The sequence below is a fragment of the Gavia stellata genome, chromosome 3, assembly GCF_030936135.1.
Source record: "Gavia stellata isolate bGavSte3 chromosome 3, bGavSte3.hap2, whole genome shotgun sequence".
In the NCBI taxonomy this organism is placed as follows: domain Eukaryota; kingdom Metazoa; phylum Chordata; class Aves; order Gaviiformes; family Gaviidae; genus Gavia; species Gavia stellata.
In genome coordinates this window covers 1,103,423-1,121,208 of record NC_082596.1, presented here as the reverse complement: position 1 = coordinate 1,121,208, position 17,786 = coordinate 1,103,423, and the positions used below count along the sequence as shown (strand labels likewise).

Sequence of the window (17,786 nt, the reverse complement as noted above, 5' to 3'; positions counted from 1 at the left end):
ATAGATCAGCCCTGGAAACATTCCAGGTCAGGTTGGATGGGGCTCTGAGCAACCTGATCGAGTTGAAGATGTCCCTACTCATGGCAGGGGGGTTGGAGTAGGTGACCTTCAAGATCCCTTCCAACCCAAACCATTCGATGATTAATTTAATTTTTATTTTAATTTTAAGGGTGGGAATGAGATGGGAATGGTCGTCTTTGTGGGATTGTGCACTAACGGGGGGTTTTTGGTTCTTGGACATCTTTAGATCTGGAACTCCACCATGCCAAAACCATCACCCAGGGGTGAGACACTTAGGGTGCAGAGCACCCCAAGTGCTGTAGAGCCGATTCCAAGTGCCTTGCTCTTGCTCTACTAGGCTAGGCTTGGGCCACGTCTCCAAAACCTTGCCGAGGAGTGGGAATTTGAATTGCTGTTGCTGTGTTAGCGTGAAGCCTCCCGTCTGGGTAAAGCTGATGCTGCTTGATCCTCCTGGGCATAGTTTGCTCCTTTTTGGAGGGTTTAAGAGTTAAAAAAAAACCCTGCAGCTTCTTCCCCCTCCAGTTACACGGGAGGTCCTTGCTCTGAGCTGTCTCTTTCTGACCGAGAGGCCCGCCAAATCGATGTGAGCTTCCGACCTCATTACTCTCTGATACAGAAAGATGCTTGCTCAGCTATTTTTCCTCTTGTAACTGCAGTTACCAATAAATTCCAAGTCATTTTAAGTGTAAAATACTTTGAAATCTAAGCTTCTAATCACATTGGTTCACGGCGTTAATTGCTGTGGTATCAGGAGGGATATGAAGGAGGCTTTCTGGAGTGATGTCTGGATGAGGCATGGGTGATACTGAGCGGTGTGTCACTCAGCAAGCAACACCCAAGTTGCCCAATAGCCTCCGTGGCTCTTTGAGGCCACATTAACCTTAATGATACAAATTCTGGCTCATTAAAACCCAACTTATATCACAACACGAGCGCTGTAAGCCCTCTGATGGCCCCCACGCCTCGGGGTTGTTCTTAGGAACCATCATTCATCATCACAGCCTGAACCTCGCAGGCACGGGAGGTTCGTCATCCCCCGCATGCCCGCGGTCCATCAGGAGGATGCTCTTGCGCTCATTGCATGGGGAGGTGACCGACAGCATCCCCCGAGCATCCCTTCGGCATTCCCTACGTTCAACCCAAAGAAAAAAAAAAAAGGGTTGCCAAGGAAATGGCATTGCCGTGCATTAAATGCGCAGCAACTGGTGCTACGACGATTAAACCGATGGGGCGCGTGGTGGAAACAACTGAAAAAAAGGAGTCGGAGGGCCTAAACGGTGGGATGTCCTTGCAGGGTTTCTACAGCAACAAGGTGAGGCGGGTATTTATTTGCTCCCGGCTTTCTCGGCACGTGTCCGATCCCGTATTGCTGTGGGGTGGAGGAGGGAATACGTAGCATCATCTGTGTAGGACCGAATCTCCTTCCTAGGGAAGCTCAGGCTGAGGATCCTCTCCTTAAATAGCAAAATAAGGCACCTGCGACTTGAAGTTCAGTTGATTCTCGTGGGACTTTTGAATAAAGTACGAAGTTAAACTAAGTCCAGGGTTCATTTCAGCTGGCTTTGCATTTTCAGAAGTGTAATCCGAGCATCAGCTGGACTCCTTTTCTGGGCAGTGCAGGGACAAAATGGATTTGGGGTGAGTCTCTGGGCTTTTTGGAGCCTTTCCTTTACGATGAGGCGGAGGTTTTCTAGACAGCACCGTGCGTCTGAGGCTCCCTGGGCACCTTCCGCTCTCCTGCCCCACTTATAAATCCCTTTAGCCCAAGAGCAGTAAGGTCTGCACCGTCTTGGACCATACTCAACGGGCTATTTAGATTTAGATTCCTGCACTGCACAGTGCTATGGTGAGATAGGTCTGAGTCTATTTGGCTACCGGAGCTTGCAGCAGACTTCTCTACTACCCATCAAGGAGGTTTTTTGGCTGATGCAGTAAATAATGATGGTAATTCTCGGCCAAGACTGCATCTGGTACCCAGATTAGTTGTGCTGAACCTACGGCATCAGCACGTTGCACACCTACCTGTTATCCCCACTGCTGGCCTCGTACCTGGGAAATACTGTGTGTGGACCCTATTTTGGGCAAATATTCAGGAATTTTAGCCCTGAGGTTGGCACTTCTGGGGGAAAAAAAATGCAACATGAGAGGTTTTTTGCAAAACTTAAGGGTAGGGTTTGGAATAAGACGTGTCTTTATCAGAGCTCTGTCTCCTAGTCCTGTGGGTTTTCTTCTCCAATTTTGCTATCACATGGGTACATCAGCTTCCCTGCATGTGCCACTGGTCCAGCCACTCCAGACACATGGGATTTTGTTTGACTTTCAGGCAGATAAATCTCGGATTTGTGTATCTGTTGGAAGGTTTTTGTTGTTCTGCCTTTCTGCTGCCCAGCACAGGACTGTGGAGGGTGGCCCTTGGCTATTGATCCTCAGCTTTGTGAAGGTGCAGCGTATTGAGCTGCTTGAGTTGATTAATTACCCCAGTAAATTAAAAGACCGGGGAGAAAGGAGAACTGTGAATACTAAATTTCTTCTTCACTAACAGCAGGGAAAAAAATGATGCAGAGAGAGAGGACCTGTAGCCCAGACACTGCCCGGCGTTGTTAAGCTGATAATTCACAGTGAAAACCAAGAGGAAATTAAGGGCTCGGGGACAAAAGATCCTACATTTCCTTAACGTACTAGCTTTTTCTTTTGGGGTGCTGCAGGCTTTTACCTTGGCTGGTTTATAGCCCATGATGATACAGTTCTGTTGGGTCAAAACAGACTTTCATCTTTTTCAAGCTCCATGGGGCTATTTTTAGTCTCTCCTCTCCTCTCCTCTCCTCTCCTCTCCTCTCCTCTCCTCTCCTCTTCTCTCCTACCCTATTCTATCCTATCCTATCCTATCCTATCCTATCCTATCCTATCCTATCCTATCCTATTTAGTCCAGTCTAGTCTAGTCTATCCTAGTCTCATCTAGTCTATCCTAGTCTAGTCTACCCTAGTCTAGTCTAGTCTATCCTATCCTAGTCTAGTCCAGGCTACTTTATTTTTGCTTCCCTGTGATAACTGTGCAGCACTTGAGCTCTCGTTTCGCCCTGGAGGGACCCTGGCTGAAGGACTTTTCATTCCTCCCTGATGCAGATAGCCCAATATCTTCCCGGTAGGAAGATCCAAAGCCCTACTGAAGCAGCTGCCCTTAACCCCGTGGAGATTATTTTAAGCCAAGGTGGTCAAAAAGAAGTGTGAAAACTGGGAGCCAAGCGCTGACGTCAATCTAGGGCCAAAATCATTTCAATGGAATATGCTGGGTCGGTGCATCACGCTCAGCCCCCCATTAAAGCCTCCAGTGGAAACCTAGAGAAAATATTTAACTCTGCGAAGCTTGAGTTGGCCTCCAGCTGTACTGTCGTGCTGCATTAAGGCTGCTCATTAGGTCTGAGTTTTGCAGAATGAGACGAGGCACGGTAAAGGATTTCCAGTTCTCCGAGTGCTTTTAGTCTCTGTTCTGCAAGGAAAAGCTTAACTGCGACTGTTTCGCTCTACGCCGAGAAGAGGTGGAGACGTTTCCATCATTTAGATATCTTTGTGCAAAGCTGGGAACCTCTGGCACCTGAAAAGCCCGCTCCTTTTTTTCTATCCAGCGGTTGAAATCGAGTTGGAAGGTGAGCTGGACCAGCCGGAGGGCTTGGGGCCAGGCTGCCAGCATCTCCGGCTGCCCAGGGGCAAGTAAGTGCCCCCCCCCCAGGATTTTTTTTCTTGCAAGTGCTTGAGCAAATTGGGCATTTCTGAAAACTCCACGGAGGATTCGCTCCCAGTAGAAGGCAGCGAGATGCGATCCGTCACTTGTCTGACTCACTGGATGTGTCAGTTTTAAATGCCACCTCGGTTGATAAGCTTCGCTTCGCACGCTGGGGGCTTTTTTTTTTTTCCGTTATCTATTTCTATGCCTTTCTTAACAGACTTGTAAACTCAGGCAAGGACAAATTCCAAGTAAGACATTCAAGTTAATGTGAACATCCCTTGTATCTTTTTACATAAGCCCACACAAAAATGAGGAATTTGAATAAGATGTGTCTGCCTCTAAGTCTCGGGTATTCCCCCGGATTAGCAGAAGGTGACACCTGCAGTGTTTGGGGTAATCTGAAAAATCAGTTAAATTGTCTGTTCTTTGGGATTACGACTTCTTTTAATCCTCTTTTGCATTTCTAAGCTCTGTTTACCTCTTTATGTTTTCAATACCCGCCTTTGCTGTGTTTCTGAGTGAGCTGGGTCACTGCATTGGGCTGATGGTGCCTGGCCCTTAGCTCAACAGGGGATGGGGCGATGGGAGGAAGGTTAAACCACATTTTCTGCTCCGTATTTTGGTGGTGAGCTCCGTACTCTATGCTGATACCAACATCAGACCAACTCCTAATTTAATAAATGCGCACGGGGGGCCACCGAGCAGCATGTAGCTGACCTCTTCTCCCTGGTATCCAGTGACAGGACACATGGGAATGGTTCAAAGCTGCATCAGGGGAGGTTTAGACTGGACTTTGGGAAGCATTTCTTTATTGAGAGGATGGTCAAACACTGGAGCAGACTTCCTAGAGAGGTGGTCAATGCTCCATGCCTGTCAGTGTTTAAGAGGCATTTGGGCAATGACCTTAAAAACATGCTTTAACTTGGTCAGCCCTGAAGTTTCCAGGCAGCTGGACTAGATGATCATTGTTGGTCCTTTCCAATGGAAAATATTATTCTCATTCTATTCTATTCTATTCTATTCTATTCTATTCTATTCTATTCTATCCCATTCCCTTCTCTTCTCTTCTCTTCTCTTCTCTTCTCTTCTCTTCTCTTCTCTTCTCTTCTCTTCTCTTCTCTTCTCTTCTCTTTTCTCTCTCTCTCCTCTTCTCTTCTCTCTTCTCTTCTCTTCTCTTCTCTTCTCTTCTCTTCTCTTCTCTTTTCTCTCTTCTCTTCTCTTCTCTTCTCTTCTCTTCTCTTCTCTTCTCTTTCTCTCTCTTCTTCTCTTCTTCTCTCTTCTCTTCTCTTCTCTTCTCTCTTCTCTTTCTCTTCTCTTTCTCTTCTCTTCTCTTCCTCTTTCTCTTCTCTTCTCTTCTCTTCTCTTCTCTTCCCTTCCCTTCCTTCCCTTCCCTTCCCTTCCCTTCCCTTCCCTTCCCTTCCCTTCCCCTTCCCTTCCCTTCCTTCCCTTCCCTTCCCTTCCCTTCCTTCCCTTCCCTTCCCTTCCCTTCCCTTCCCTTCCCTTCCTTCCCTTCCCTTCCCCTCCCCTCCCTTCCCTTCCCTTCCCTTCCCTTCCCTTCCCCTCCCTTCCCTTCCCTTCCCTTCCCTTCCCTTCCCTTCCCTTCCCTTCCCTTCCCTTCCCTTCCCTTCCCTTCCCTTCCCTTCCCTTCCCTTCCCCTCCCTTTCCCCTCCCTTCCCTTCCCTTCCTTCCCCTCCCTTCCCTTCCCTTCCCTTCCCTCCTTCCCTTCCCCTTTCCCCTTCCCTTCCCTTCCCTTCCCTTCCCTTCCCTTCCCCTCCCTTCCCTCCCCTCCTCTCCCTTCCCTTCCCTTCCCTTCCCCTTCCCTTCCTTCCCTTCCCTTCCCTTCCCTCCCTTCCCCTCCCTTCCTTCCCCTCCCCTCCATGGAGCCCAGACACGGTGTCAGGTCCATTCGGTCCTCGCTGGGCTCCATCCCTCCCACCGTTGGGTTTCAGTGTTGATGCAGCCTGTGGTTATCACTGAGTCGAGGTGTGTCGGGGCGGGGTGGTTTGGGAAAGGTGCTGGAGGTGGGACACGCGCACCAGAGAGCTGATGCCTTTGCCTGGTGTCAGAATTGAGATGGAGGGAAGGGGTGTTGGGCAGAGCCGTGCAGAAGACCGGCAACCGGCACAGCGGGGTTCGTGCCGGGGAGCAGCGCTGCTCCAGCTGGGCCTGAAGGGGGTTGAAGCCATCATCTTATGAGGGGCGGTTGAGAGAGCTGGGGTTGATTCAGTCTGGAGAAGAGGAGGCTGAGGGGAGACCCTCATCGCTCTCTACAATTACCTGAAAGGGTGTTGTGGTGAGGTGAGTGTTGGTCTCTTCTCCCAAGTGACTAGCGACAGGACAAGAGGAAATGGCCTCAAGTTGCACCAGGGGAGGTTCAGGCTGGATATTAGGAAAAAATTTCTTTACTGAGAGAGTGGTGAAGCATTGGAACAGGCTGCCCAGGGAGGTGGTGGAGTCACCATCCCTGGAGGTGTTGAAGGAACATGTGGATGAGGCCATTGTGGGACACGGTTTAATGGGCATGGTGGGGGTTAGTTGATGGTTGGACTTGATGATCTTACAGGTCTTTTCCAAACTTAGTGATTCTGTGATTTCTGATTCTCTCTTCAAGTCTTGCACAGACAAATGCTTGCCGGGTTTGGTTGTCTGGGCGGGCAGCGCAGAGCTGTGGGGCGGTCTTGCAGAAGAAGTAAGTTTATCGCCATGTTGGTGCCTCTGGCTGGGCTCTGTCCCCTCCGGTCCCTCTCGCCTCCCCCCGGCCCTTCGCTGCCGACAGCACACCGAGCACGACTGCAGCCGCCGGGTCCGGGCCCCCGAAGAGTTCAGACAGTAAAACTCAGAGGGCTCGAGGCGGAAGCCGCAAGCCGGGGTGAATGCTGGGGTGCTGTAACCCGGGCGTGTGTTTTAGCTGGCTTGCAGACTTGCTGAATTCCCCTGGGAGCTGAAAAACCTTTTGCAGCCCCTGGCAAATACTCTATTTAGTGTAAATAGAGGGGACTCGGCATCAATGGGGGAAGAAGAAAGAGCTGCTGTCCCCACCCAAGCTGGCCTTCTTCTCCATCCTGCCTCCCCAGATGCTGCGAGCGCTCTCCAAGCGTTGAATCGTAGAATCACAGAATGGTTTGGGTTGGAAGGGACCTTTAAAGATCATCTAGTTGAAGTCTCTCTCTCTCTGTTTGTTCTCTGTCAGGCTGGAATGGGTGGAAATCATCGAGCCTCGAACCCGGGAGCGCATGTACGCCAACCTCATCACGGGGGAGTGCGTGTGGGACCCTCCCACCGGGGTGCGGATCAAACGCACAAATGAAAACCAGTGGTGGGAGCTCTTCGACCCCAACACCTCCCGTTTCTACTACTACAATGCCACCACGCAGAGGACGGTGTGGCACCGGCCACAGAACTGCGACATCATCCCTCTGGCCAAGCTGCAGACCCTGAAGCAGAACACGGAGTCGCCGAGGGCTTCCACGGAGAACAGCCCCGGGAGGAGCAGCAATGTCAGCAGGGAGGGCAGCACCAGCTCTTCCCTGGAGCAGGAGCTGGAGGGCAGCGAGAAGGTGCAGGAGCAGAGGTCGAGCCGTCAGTCAACCCAGTATGCAGTAGTGAAAGAAGAAACGGAAAGGTAAAAGCGAGGCTGGCTCTGCCGGCACATCACAGGCGCGTGCGACTGAGCTCGGTGTTGGGTTGGTGCAATAAAATCGCAAGTTCAGATAACCTGGTAGTCTCCCAGCGCTGTGGAAGAGCAGAGAGCAGAGCCCTTGTCCTGCAGCTCTTCATTTCTGTTGTGTAGAGGTATTTTATGGACGTCTCCTCTAGCTAGATTGCTCATGGGTCTCTGCACCGAATCTTAGAGAGCGGGTTTGCTCCTCCATAAAACAATCATAGGAGGAAGAGGTATAAGCACCTGTGAAAGGTGTTTCTCCTTGTTAGGGGCAACTTAGATGTTCCCTCCGGAAAGGTACATCAGAGAAATAATTTCTTATCCTCTGAAATACATGGTTTTCAAGAGTGACGTGGTTTTAAATTATTTCCCTGGATAAGATCTCCCTAATAAGGCGGCATGATTCATGCTGCAACGTGGGTTTTCCCACTGGTCTGCGGAGCTCCTAGCAGAGATGGTTCCTCTTGTAAAGGAGAAGCTTCCAACTGAACAGTGAGTTAGCGCTCAGTTTCTAAGGTCCAGCTGCATATGGACAACGTACTGAGACATCTGCATTGCTGCTCTGTGCACTTTGTTTCATGCTTTTACGGCTCGCAAGCTGCAAATCAGGCAGTTCGTTACTTCATATATTTGTATTCTCTTCAACGATGCCTCTTACGATGTTAATAACCGAACAGTGTCACTGGCGAGCAATCAGCAGCACAATGTCTGCTCGCAACTAGTGCTGCTTCCTTACAGCTGGCGCGCAGAAACTGCGGCTGGGTGATCTCATGGCCACGCAGGACGGGAACAGGAACTCCCAGCTCGGCAAGTGCTTTCATGTGCGACCTCAGACGCAGCCTTGCCTCCGCGCGTCTAGCCCGTGAGGGTAGGCTTAATCTCCCCGAGCTTTTGGAAGATCCTCTGATAACATCGCTGAGTGTGGGGATGGCATCTTCCCTCGCGAGGCAGGTGGTGTTTGGAGGGGTAGATAGATTTGATGTTCAATTACAAGGATGCTGGGTGGCAGACACGGCTGCCCACGGTGGCCAAGTCTAGCTGGGTCTGGTCAGGGTACGCTGCCGGCTATTTAAGCCAGTCTTTGCTTGCCCATCCCCAAAAATACCGAGCCCTGACCTTCGATAGGACAAGGGGTAATGGTTTTAAACTAAAAGAGAGTAGGTTCAGACTAGATTTACGGAAGAAATTGTTTAAAATGAGGGTAGTGAAACACTGGCCCAGGTTGCCCAGAGAGGTGGTAGATGCCCCATCCCTGGAAACATCGTCCGATGGACGATGTTACTGGAGGCCACAAGCTTGAAGCAGGGGTGACAGGCAGGGTACAGTAGGCTGCTGCCTGTAGCAGGTCATAAAATCATAGAACCATTGAATGGTTTGGGTTGGAAGGGACCTTTGAAGGTCATCCAGTCCAACCCCCTGCCATGGGCAGGGACATCTCCAACTCGATCAGGTTGCCCAAAGCCCCGTCCAACCTGAGCTGGAGTGTTTCCAGGGATGGGGCACCCACCACCTCTCTGGGCAACCTGGGCCAGTGCTTCACCACCTTTATCATAAAAAATGTGTTCCTTATATCTAGTTTGAATCTCCCCTCTTTCAGTTTAAAACCATTGTCCCTTGTCCTGTCACAGAATCGCAGAATGACAGGGGCTGGAAGATCTGGAGATCATCTAGTCCAACCCCCCCGCCAGAGCAGGTTCACCTAGAGCAGGTTGGACAGGAATGTGTCCAGGCGAGTTTTGAATATCTCCAGAGAAGGAGACTCCACAACCTCTCTGGGCAGCTCGTTCTGGTGCTCTACCTGTCACTACAGGCCCTGGTAAAAAGTCTCTCTCTCCATCTTTCTTCTAAGCCCCCTTTAAGTATTGGAAGGCCACAAGAAGGTCTCCCCAGAGCCTTCTCTTCTCCAGGCTGAACAACCCCAACTCTCTCAGCCTTCCTCCACAGCAGAGCTGTTCCAGCCCCCTCATCATCTTCGTCTCCCTCCTCTGGCCCCGCTCCACCAGGTCCATGTCTGCCTTGTGCTGGGGACCCCAGAGCTGGACGCAGTGCTCCGGGGGGTCTCAGCAGAGCGGAGTAGAGGGGCAGAATTCCCTCCCTTGACCTGCTGGCCACGCTGCTCTGGATGCGTCCCAGGAGACACTTGGTGAAGCAGGAGCTTGTTCCAGAAGCAGCGTGAAGGGTTAACGGGGATCGAGCGGGTGGTTTTTAATCTCCCTGGGCTTTGCTGCAGGAACACGTGGAGGATCAGTGGCTTCCTGGGGGAAGGTCCATTCCCAATAGCGCTTGCATGCTGGACCGCAGAAGCTGGTGGGACGCTGCAGGTCACTAATCCTTCCTGTCCTCCACCCCCACGTTCTCTCTCCTTTTCCAGTGCTTGGGCTAGGCAGGTGTATTATGGGATGCAAAGCTGCTGAGTAGGGTGGGAGGAGGGGGGACTACGCCTGGGCTCTCAAATAGAAAGGCTTAACCCGTGGAAACCTTCTGCTGGTGGAAGAGAGCAAGCCAGCCATGGGTTGGATTTGCTCCTGGCTGTTGGAGGGCTGCGTGCACTTTCAGCCCCGGCTATTCGCTGCCTTGGCCTTGTCGGGGGCTGGCACAGAGCGGACACCAGGTCTTTTAGCTTTAAAAATAAAATAAAAATTAAAAAAAACCCAGATGCCACTAGAGGGAGCAGATATTCCTGCTCAGTGGACAGTTTCCACCTGCATCCCTGGAGGTGACACAACGGTCCTGTCCCTTCAGCTCAGCTAAACATCCCGCTCCGATGGAAGCACGCTGAAGTCACTTGACCCTCATGGACTGCCTGGAAAAAATTACATTCCCTCGTCGACCTTCCCGTCTGAGCAACTGGACTGTGCATGCTGGAAAGCCTGGAAAGCTTTGCAGAGACCTCAAGGTCACTGGGACCCATTAGGAGATAGATTTCCGAACATCGAGGAACCCTTGGAGGGGGTGAGGATGCTGCCGCGTGGTTTGTCGCTTCCGTGCATCCCTGCAGTTCTTGCCACGAGGGAGGTCTGCCTGCAAAAACCACTTTATTCCCACCCAAAATGGGATGGTCTTTGCTGCAGCTGACTCAAGGGAAGGGGAGTTGCTGTGGTTTCAAAGGGGAGATGTGGCTGAGCCTGGTAGATGTGACACTTCCAGCTGGGATGGGGCGGATGGGAAGCTGCAGAAACATCGGTGTAGCGCCGGCAAATGGTTAAATCCATGTGGAATGGGTGTAGAAGTGGGTAGAGCACAGGCTGGCGTGCAGGCTTTGCACGCTGCTGGAAACAACGGCCAGGGATGCTGTGATGGGGTGTTTGCTCCACGGCCCTGGGGATGGCCCATAGCTGGATGACCAGAGGGGGTTTTATCCAGCTCTGATTTCTATAGCAAAGCACAGATAAAGAAGGGGTGTTTGCTTACGCTGATCTGCAGGAAAGCTTCCAGGGATGCAGAGATTTCATCTCCAGAAGTGGCTGGTGCTCTCACGCCCAGGACAGATAAGCCAAACATGAGCTGTGCAAATTAAAAATTGATTTTTGACGGCGGCGATAGCGGCTGCAAAGGGCAGAGCCGGTTCAGGCGTTTTGTGCCTCGAGCTTCTCCGCGTTCAGGGTATCTCTGCGGTTTAGTGTTGGTTTCTGACCACGAGCAACTACCAGACACAAGCCTAAAAATAATACCTATTTCTAGACAATGTACTTGTGTCTGTACCTGTCTGAGTCTTAACACTTAGGAAAGCTGCTTCAGGCAAGGCGCGTTACAGCGCAGACGAACCAGGCGTTTCTTGTGGGGCTTAAAATATTTGAAGACATGAAAACTTCTGCAGAAGGAGGCAGTTAAGTACCATGCCTCTTTATACCTGAGGCATGAAGGCGGAGGTCAGACAGTTGCTGGCTCTCAGTGACCCCGTGGACAAAGCTTTTTTTATTTTACCCTCATCTTTTTCTTGTAAGCATTAAAATATATACCACCATGGATGCCCTGGGTGAGCAGAGGTGAAATTTTGACTGATAGCGAGCCAGATCTTGAGCTTACGTGATCTTTCAAGACCCCTCCAGCCCTGCTTTCGGTGACGTTTCTGATGCTGCGTGGCTGGCTGCCCACCCAAGTGATGGCTTTGATCTGGTGGCTGTATAAACGCTAGCCATGGGAGGTGAGGGTCAAACTGCTTTATTTCGGTCTTCCTTGATGAAGAGCGCTGCCGCAGCCCTTTGCTGTAGGGATCATAGAGTCATTGAATGGTTTGGGTCGGAAGGGACCTTTCAAGGTCATCCAGTCCAACCCCCTGCCATGAGCAGGGACATCTCCAACTAGATCAGGTTGCTCAGAGCCCCATCCAACCTGACCTGGGATGTTTCCAGGGATGGGACAATCGAGGGATAGGATGAGGGTTGATTTTGGCAAGGCCAGACCTGCTGGGTGCTGCTCAAACGCTTGCAGGGCTCAAGGGTGTTGGAGATCCCTCCTGGGACCACTGACCTCTCAGCACCCAGGGTTGCATCTGAGCCTTGCTGTCCATGGGCAGCCAAGGAGAGACCCTGAGATGAGGCCGATATGTGCAATTAAGGATGGTTTTAATGTGGTTTAATGGGCATGGTGGTGTTTGTTGGTTGATGGTTGGACTTGATGATCTTACAGGTCTTTTCCAACCTTAGTGATTCTGTGATTCTGTGAATTATTCGGGGTCACCTCTGCACGGGGCAGTTGGTGTTTCTGAGCCTTGACCCTAACAACCCCGAGGTGAAGATGGATCTGGGTGTCACATGGTGTGTTGGAGTTGACTGGAAATACTTCATTTGCATCAAAAGGAGGAAACGGAAGGGGATTATTTGTGAGGCTGGGGAGGGGGTGGATCGAGAAAATGGGGTGGTGTGGGGCAGGTTGAGTAATCACCTTCAGTCAGAGACATGGTTGAAGTCTCCTTGGTAGGACAATTTAAAAAGTTGTTTTTCCAGTGCTTGGTTTTGTTTCCAAGAAGAACCAAGGCTGGAAGGGAGCTCTGGAGGTCATCTGGTGGAACCTCCTGCTCCACATTTCGTAACATTAAGTCTTATAGTCATTTCAGCAAGGTTTCTGGCTAAGCATTTCTCTCCTGAACTTGTCTGGTCTTAAAAGGGAGGTCAGGGGAAGTGGGCAAGTCTGGAGCAACTGATCTCCTTAGAGTTTGCACTCAGAGGTGCCCCACAGCCTGCAGTAATGGGAGGATTTAGGAACCAGAGCATCTGGTTCGGTAGGAGCTGGTGGAGGCTGCTCCGAGTCCGCTCCTCATGTCCTTGGTGCAGCGGTGGACCAAATTGGGGCTGGTCCCATCACACGTGTGGAGGTCGGAGATGCTGTCAGCCCCTGCATCCGCAGGGAAGGTGCTGTTGTGAAGCACTTGGGTCTCGCTGGATTTGCCTTACACTGCTGTAGTGAGATGGGATTTGCACGTAGCTATAATTAGCAGCTGGATCCGGCTCCGGAGACTGCGGTAGGAAGCGCTGCTGTGTTATCTCAACTCAGTGAGCTGGCATCTGCTCGTCTTCGGGACCTCAATAGCAGGTTTGTCTTGGTGGTCAGCAAAGGTAGGGCGCTTCTCAGCAGGAATTTCTTGCTTATGCTGTCTTGCCCTAAACTTTGCCTTGCTTAAAATGGTAATTTTTCTACAAAGCATAACATGACAGCTGTGAAATCTCCGAGCAGGCTGCAGCCAACACGTCGGCTGGGTTTTATGTCAGGTCACTGGGTTTTTCTACGCTGCCTGAAAGAGGCTGTGGTTATTGGTCCGTGCAGAGTCTTCCTGTTGCTCAAAATCCTTGGAGAAGGCTTCAGGGGGGCAGAGAGGACCTGCTTGGAGAAGCTCATGCTGGCACCCACGGAGGACTCGGCTGTGCCGCCAGCGGGCAGCGTCTCTGCTCCCACTTCACCAGGGAGGAGTGACAAGTGGAGGCTTGAAGGACAAGCAGGTGGATCTTCTCTGACCATCAGGAGAGCTTCCCTTGGACCACCACACAGGACTCTTTGAGTACAGGGGGTCCTTACCAAAGTCCCATCTGCTGCGGAATTTTGCCCAAGTTATTTCCCAAGACTTGCACTTTTCTTGCAGGTCTCCCCCTGATTCTGAAGGCATCGTGATATCAGAGAAGATAAAATGCAGCACTTAAATCTTCCTGGATTAAGTGTAGCTGAGCTGAAATAGCTGAGGGGTATTCCCTTACAAACCAATCCCCAAGATGTGACGGAGCTGTCTGGGGTCGAGGCGTGATGGTAATGGGTCCTGTCGGGTGTCTCGGGCAGAGCAGAGCAGCTGCAGGTAAATGCAGGGCTTTAAAACACCAGCTCTTCTCCTTGGTGCAGGCAGCAGCCATTTTCTGACTGCAAAAGCCCAAAAAAGCAGCTTTGCGGTTTAAAAGATGTCTCAAACCTAGAAAATGTGTGTTTTGAGTGTCTGGGGAGATGTTTCTCAGTGCCTTGAGTGAAGAAAACCGCAATTTTGTTTGCAGTTCTCTCAATTTATATACTTTTTCTGAAGGCGTTGGGAGGACCTGCCGTGCTTGGGTTTGGAGCGCAGGTGGATCAGTGACATAAGTCTCTGCAGCATCTGCACGGGGATTTGCTGGATCCCTGCAGATATTCTCAGCCCTCCTCCAAAACAAGCCTCTACTGTGAAGAGAAACCAAGGAAGGATGTGGGGTTGCTTCACAAAGCTGTGCAGCAGGGCTGCAGCATCGAGTAGAACCCCGAGACCTTCCTTCCCACCGTCTTGCCTCCAGCAGTAGCATAATGCATGAAATTCCGAGCATTTCTTCACACAAAGGTTGGATTTTCCCAGTTGGATGACATCTCCATGCCTGGTGTGAGGATGCTGCAGGTGCTGGCTACGTTGGGCGTGTTCCTTTCCATCTCAGGGCTTGGGTGTTGAGGAACTCTTCTGCAGATGGGTCAACATCACACTGGCAGAGCAGCTACGTGGTGGGAAGGGGAGCACAAGCCTACTGCATCCCTGTGCCAAGAGCAAGTGGTTCTCCTCGATGTAGGAGTACTCCACCCACAACAGAAAGCTGCTCGTGGTTGGACAGGCTGTGAGCTCTTACATGGACCTGGCCTCAGCATAGGTTCAGGCAGAGTTTGTACGATGGGCTTTCTTCTGGGTTGCCCTCTCTTAAAAACCACAACTTGACGAACTCTTCTGCTTTGAGGTCGGAGAAGGGTTACTTCGATGCATTGGCACGGGCAGCTCGGGCAGAGGAGGGACGTGACCATCACTGCTGAAGCGGGCAGCTCGGGTTCCGTTTGTCCCCTTCCAGCTGATGAACCCAAGTGCTGAGGGCTTCCCCCAGAGGAAGGGGGTGGAGGATACGTATAAAACCCATGTAGCTCCAGGAACGTCATTTTGGCATTTCTGAAATTAGTAATAAATAAGCTCTGCTCCTTGTTGCCTTCTCCACCTGCTGGTACCAAAGGACTGAACGTTTCTGCTGCCTGAGCGGCCGCTCCCAAGGTCTAGAAGACCCTCCGCAAGCAGCCGAGGTGACCTCTGCAAGCGCAGCCCTCTCCTCTGCATGCCTGCCGTGGAAGGACTTGTGCTGAAACAGCATTTGGTGTCCTTTACACCTCCGTGGTGTGTTCATCTAGAAATGGGCACCTTGGTACTGCCAATATCCCAAGGTTGAAACAGGGCCACCCATGGCTTAAACAAAGTTTTTATGGGTTAAGTCCATAAAGCTTGGTCAATTATTTAATGCTGAGATAACTAACCATGGGAATAGTTTTCCAAAGGATGTGCTGGGTTCTCGATGGCCGTATCGACCCGCTTCTTTCTGAAATGTGCTCCCGACTGACTCATGGGGTGAAGGCCTGGAGACAAGAGCTTCTTCTGGGTGAAGGTCAGAGGGCTGGAACTCCTCTGCTATGGAGGAAGGCTGAGAGAGTTGGGGTTGTTCAGCCTGGAGAAGAGAAGGCTCCGGGGAGACCTTCTTGTGGCCTTTCAGTACTTAAAGAGGGCTTATAAGAAGGTTGGAGAGAGACTTTTTACCAGGACAAGGGGCAATGGTTTTAATCTGAAAGAGGGTAGGTGTACATGGGACATAAGGAAGAAATTCTTTACGCTGAGGGTGGTGAGACACTGGCCCAGCTTGCCCAGAGAGGTGGTGGGTGCCCTATTCCTGGAAACATTCCAGGTCAGGTTGGACGGGGCTTTGGGCAACCTGATTTAGTTGAAAATGTCCCTGCTCATGGCAGGGGGGGCTGGAACTAGATGACCTTTAAGGTCCCTTCCAACCCAAACCATTCGATGATTCAGTGAAGTTTTTGCTCCATTACAGGAACAAAAAAATAGGAGGAATTTGTTGAAGCATGGAGTCTGTTCCCCAGCTGCTCTTACCACATCAGCTAGTCTGCGTTACACTGATCTAGATCAGCCCTAAATAGCTGCGTTGTCCGTCCCATCAGCGACGGGTGAAGAGGATGGTCTGGAAGCCCTCTACCCTGCCGGTTCCCAGCCCTGCGGGGATGTCATCCTGTAGCCAGACCACAGCATACCGCTCCAAATCCTTTTCTTCCTGCTGTTTTATCCTTGGGTGTTTTGAGAGAGCGAGCGCTGGTGTGGACAGCCAGCGGGCAGAGCAGGAGGTCAGGGGACCGAGGTCCTCCCCTGGCTCCGGTGGCCGGGAGCTCTGGCACGGACTCTGCCTGCCCTTGGAACAGGCTCCGAGGAGCCCCGCTCGCTGCTATAGGGATGCTGCCAGCCTGGGGAAGGGAACATTTGAGGAAATTGTAGGTATTATTATTTTTTGTCCTTTTCTTTATTTGCTGCCTGTAGCAGAACAGCCACATCCCTGCTGTTTCCCTCGCTGTGCCCGTTTCTTTCTTCCCTCCTCCGCCATAAGCCTTGCAGAGGATGTCACTGGGTTATTTTCACGTGAGATTCCACCTTATCGAACGAACCCAGCGAGATCTGAGGCAGTGACCACAGCCTTGACCTGTTGCACCTGGGGAGCACCAGCAGACCACGGCGTGGGCTTCCAGGGCCACCTCAAGGGCTTTTACGTAGACCTGCTCCAAACTGCTGTTGCTTTGGCCTCCGTAACGGAGTGCTGAAGGTGGTCGATACGGTTTTGCCGATAGGTGCAGCGCATGTTTGCTTTGCTCTTCTGTGTCCTCTCAGTTCCCATTTTCACCTTCTGTTGGACACACCTTGCCCAATAAAAGGATTCATGTCCTCAGGACATGGGATAGTCCAGCATCCAGGTGAGCAGGGCTGGACCTCAAACTCCTTTTCCCACCCAACAGCCTTCAGGCAGTCCATTTCAAACAGCTGAATCCATCACAGCTGGGTTGCGCTGAAGGTTTTTGGTTTAATGATTACCAGGCAGCCCCCCCGACTTCATACTCTTCTGCCGGATCCATGAGATCCTAAATCTCACAAACCTCGTCAGGCATGATGCTGGGGAGGATGCTAATTGGAACCATTGGGGTTGGGGGGAGACAGGCAGCTTCATCTGCAGCATGGGAGGCAGGGTGGGAATGGGCTTTCAGACTGTAATTAAAGCCGAGAGCTCTCTGCAGGAAATCACTTTCCAGGTCGTGCGTCTTTCTCCATCGCTTTCACATGCTGCAAGCAGATTGTGCGTTGCATGGAGGCTGCACACAAAGCCAAGCTCCCAAATTCGCTGTCTTCCAATGTCTTTTTGTCTTGTTTTATCCCTGTTATCAACTTGGTTGGGGTCATTCTCACCCATATCTTGACAAAAACCCAGCACTCTTGCTCTCCAATTGAGATTCTCATCTGCTGATGCTTGGCATCACCGTAGATTTCTCCTAATGAGCATAGTTGGTCAAAGAGCAACTCAGTTGTAGGTCCCTTCCAACTGAAATATTCTATTCTGTTCATGCCTTTATTTACCTTTCTCGCAGCACCTCTAAGGAAGTCATGAGGATCATGGAAGTCAATTGGGTTAACCTGCGTTTCTGCGGCTGGGTATCCATGTGGATGTTGGGTCTTGAGCCGCTGTAGGTGAATGACCTCTCGTGATCACCCACTGTAGGTCGCCAACAATTGCCACCTTCTCTTAAGTATCGAGAGAAGATTTAGTGGTTTCAGAGACGCTTCTGCTCACCTTGTTAAGAGAAACTCAAGTACTGAACCACTTCTGGGTGGGGTTTGTGGTTGGTGTTGGCTCCTCTGGCCAGTGGTCTAGAGAAGTTCGTAGAATCATAGAACGGTTTGGGCTGGAAGGGACCTTTGAAGGTCGTCTAGTCCAACCCCCCTGCAATGAACAGGGACATCTCCAACTAGATCAGGTTGCTCAGAGCCCCGTCCAACCCGACCTTGAATGTTTTCAGGGATGGGGCACTGCCCAGCAGGGAGCCGCAATGCTCTTGGTCAGCCAGAGCACGACGGACATCTC

The 17,786-nt window shown here is 51.2% G+C and overlaps 1 protein-coding gene across 1 annotated transcript in view; it reads left to right on the top strand.

The window, feature by feature from the left end:
• The first annotated feature begins 1,246 nt into the window (after positions 1-1,246).
• ARHGAP39 (Rho GTPase activating protein 39) overlaps positions 1,247-17,786 on the top strand; it is a 64,665-nt gene continuing 48,125 nt past the window's right edge. Inside the window, exons 1-3 of the mRNA XM_059836269.1 lie at positions 1,247-1,333; positions 6,523-6,575; positions 6,937-7,368. Coding sequence (XP_059692252.1) covers positions 1,247-1,333; positions 6,523-6,575; positions 6,937-7,368 — 572 coding nt within the window. The remainder of the gene's footprint in view (positions 1,334-6,522; positions 6,576-6,936; positions 7,369-17,786) is intronic.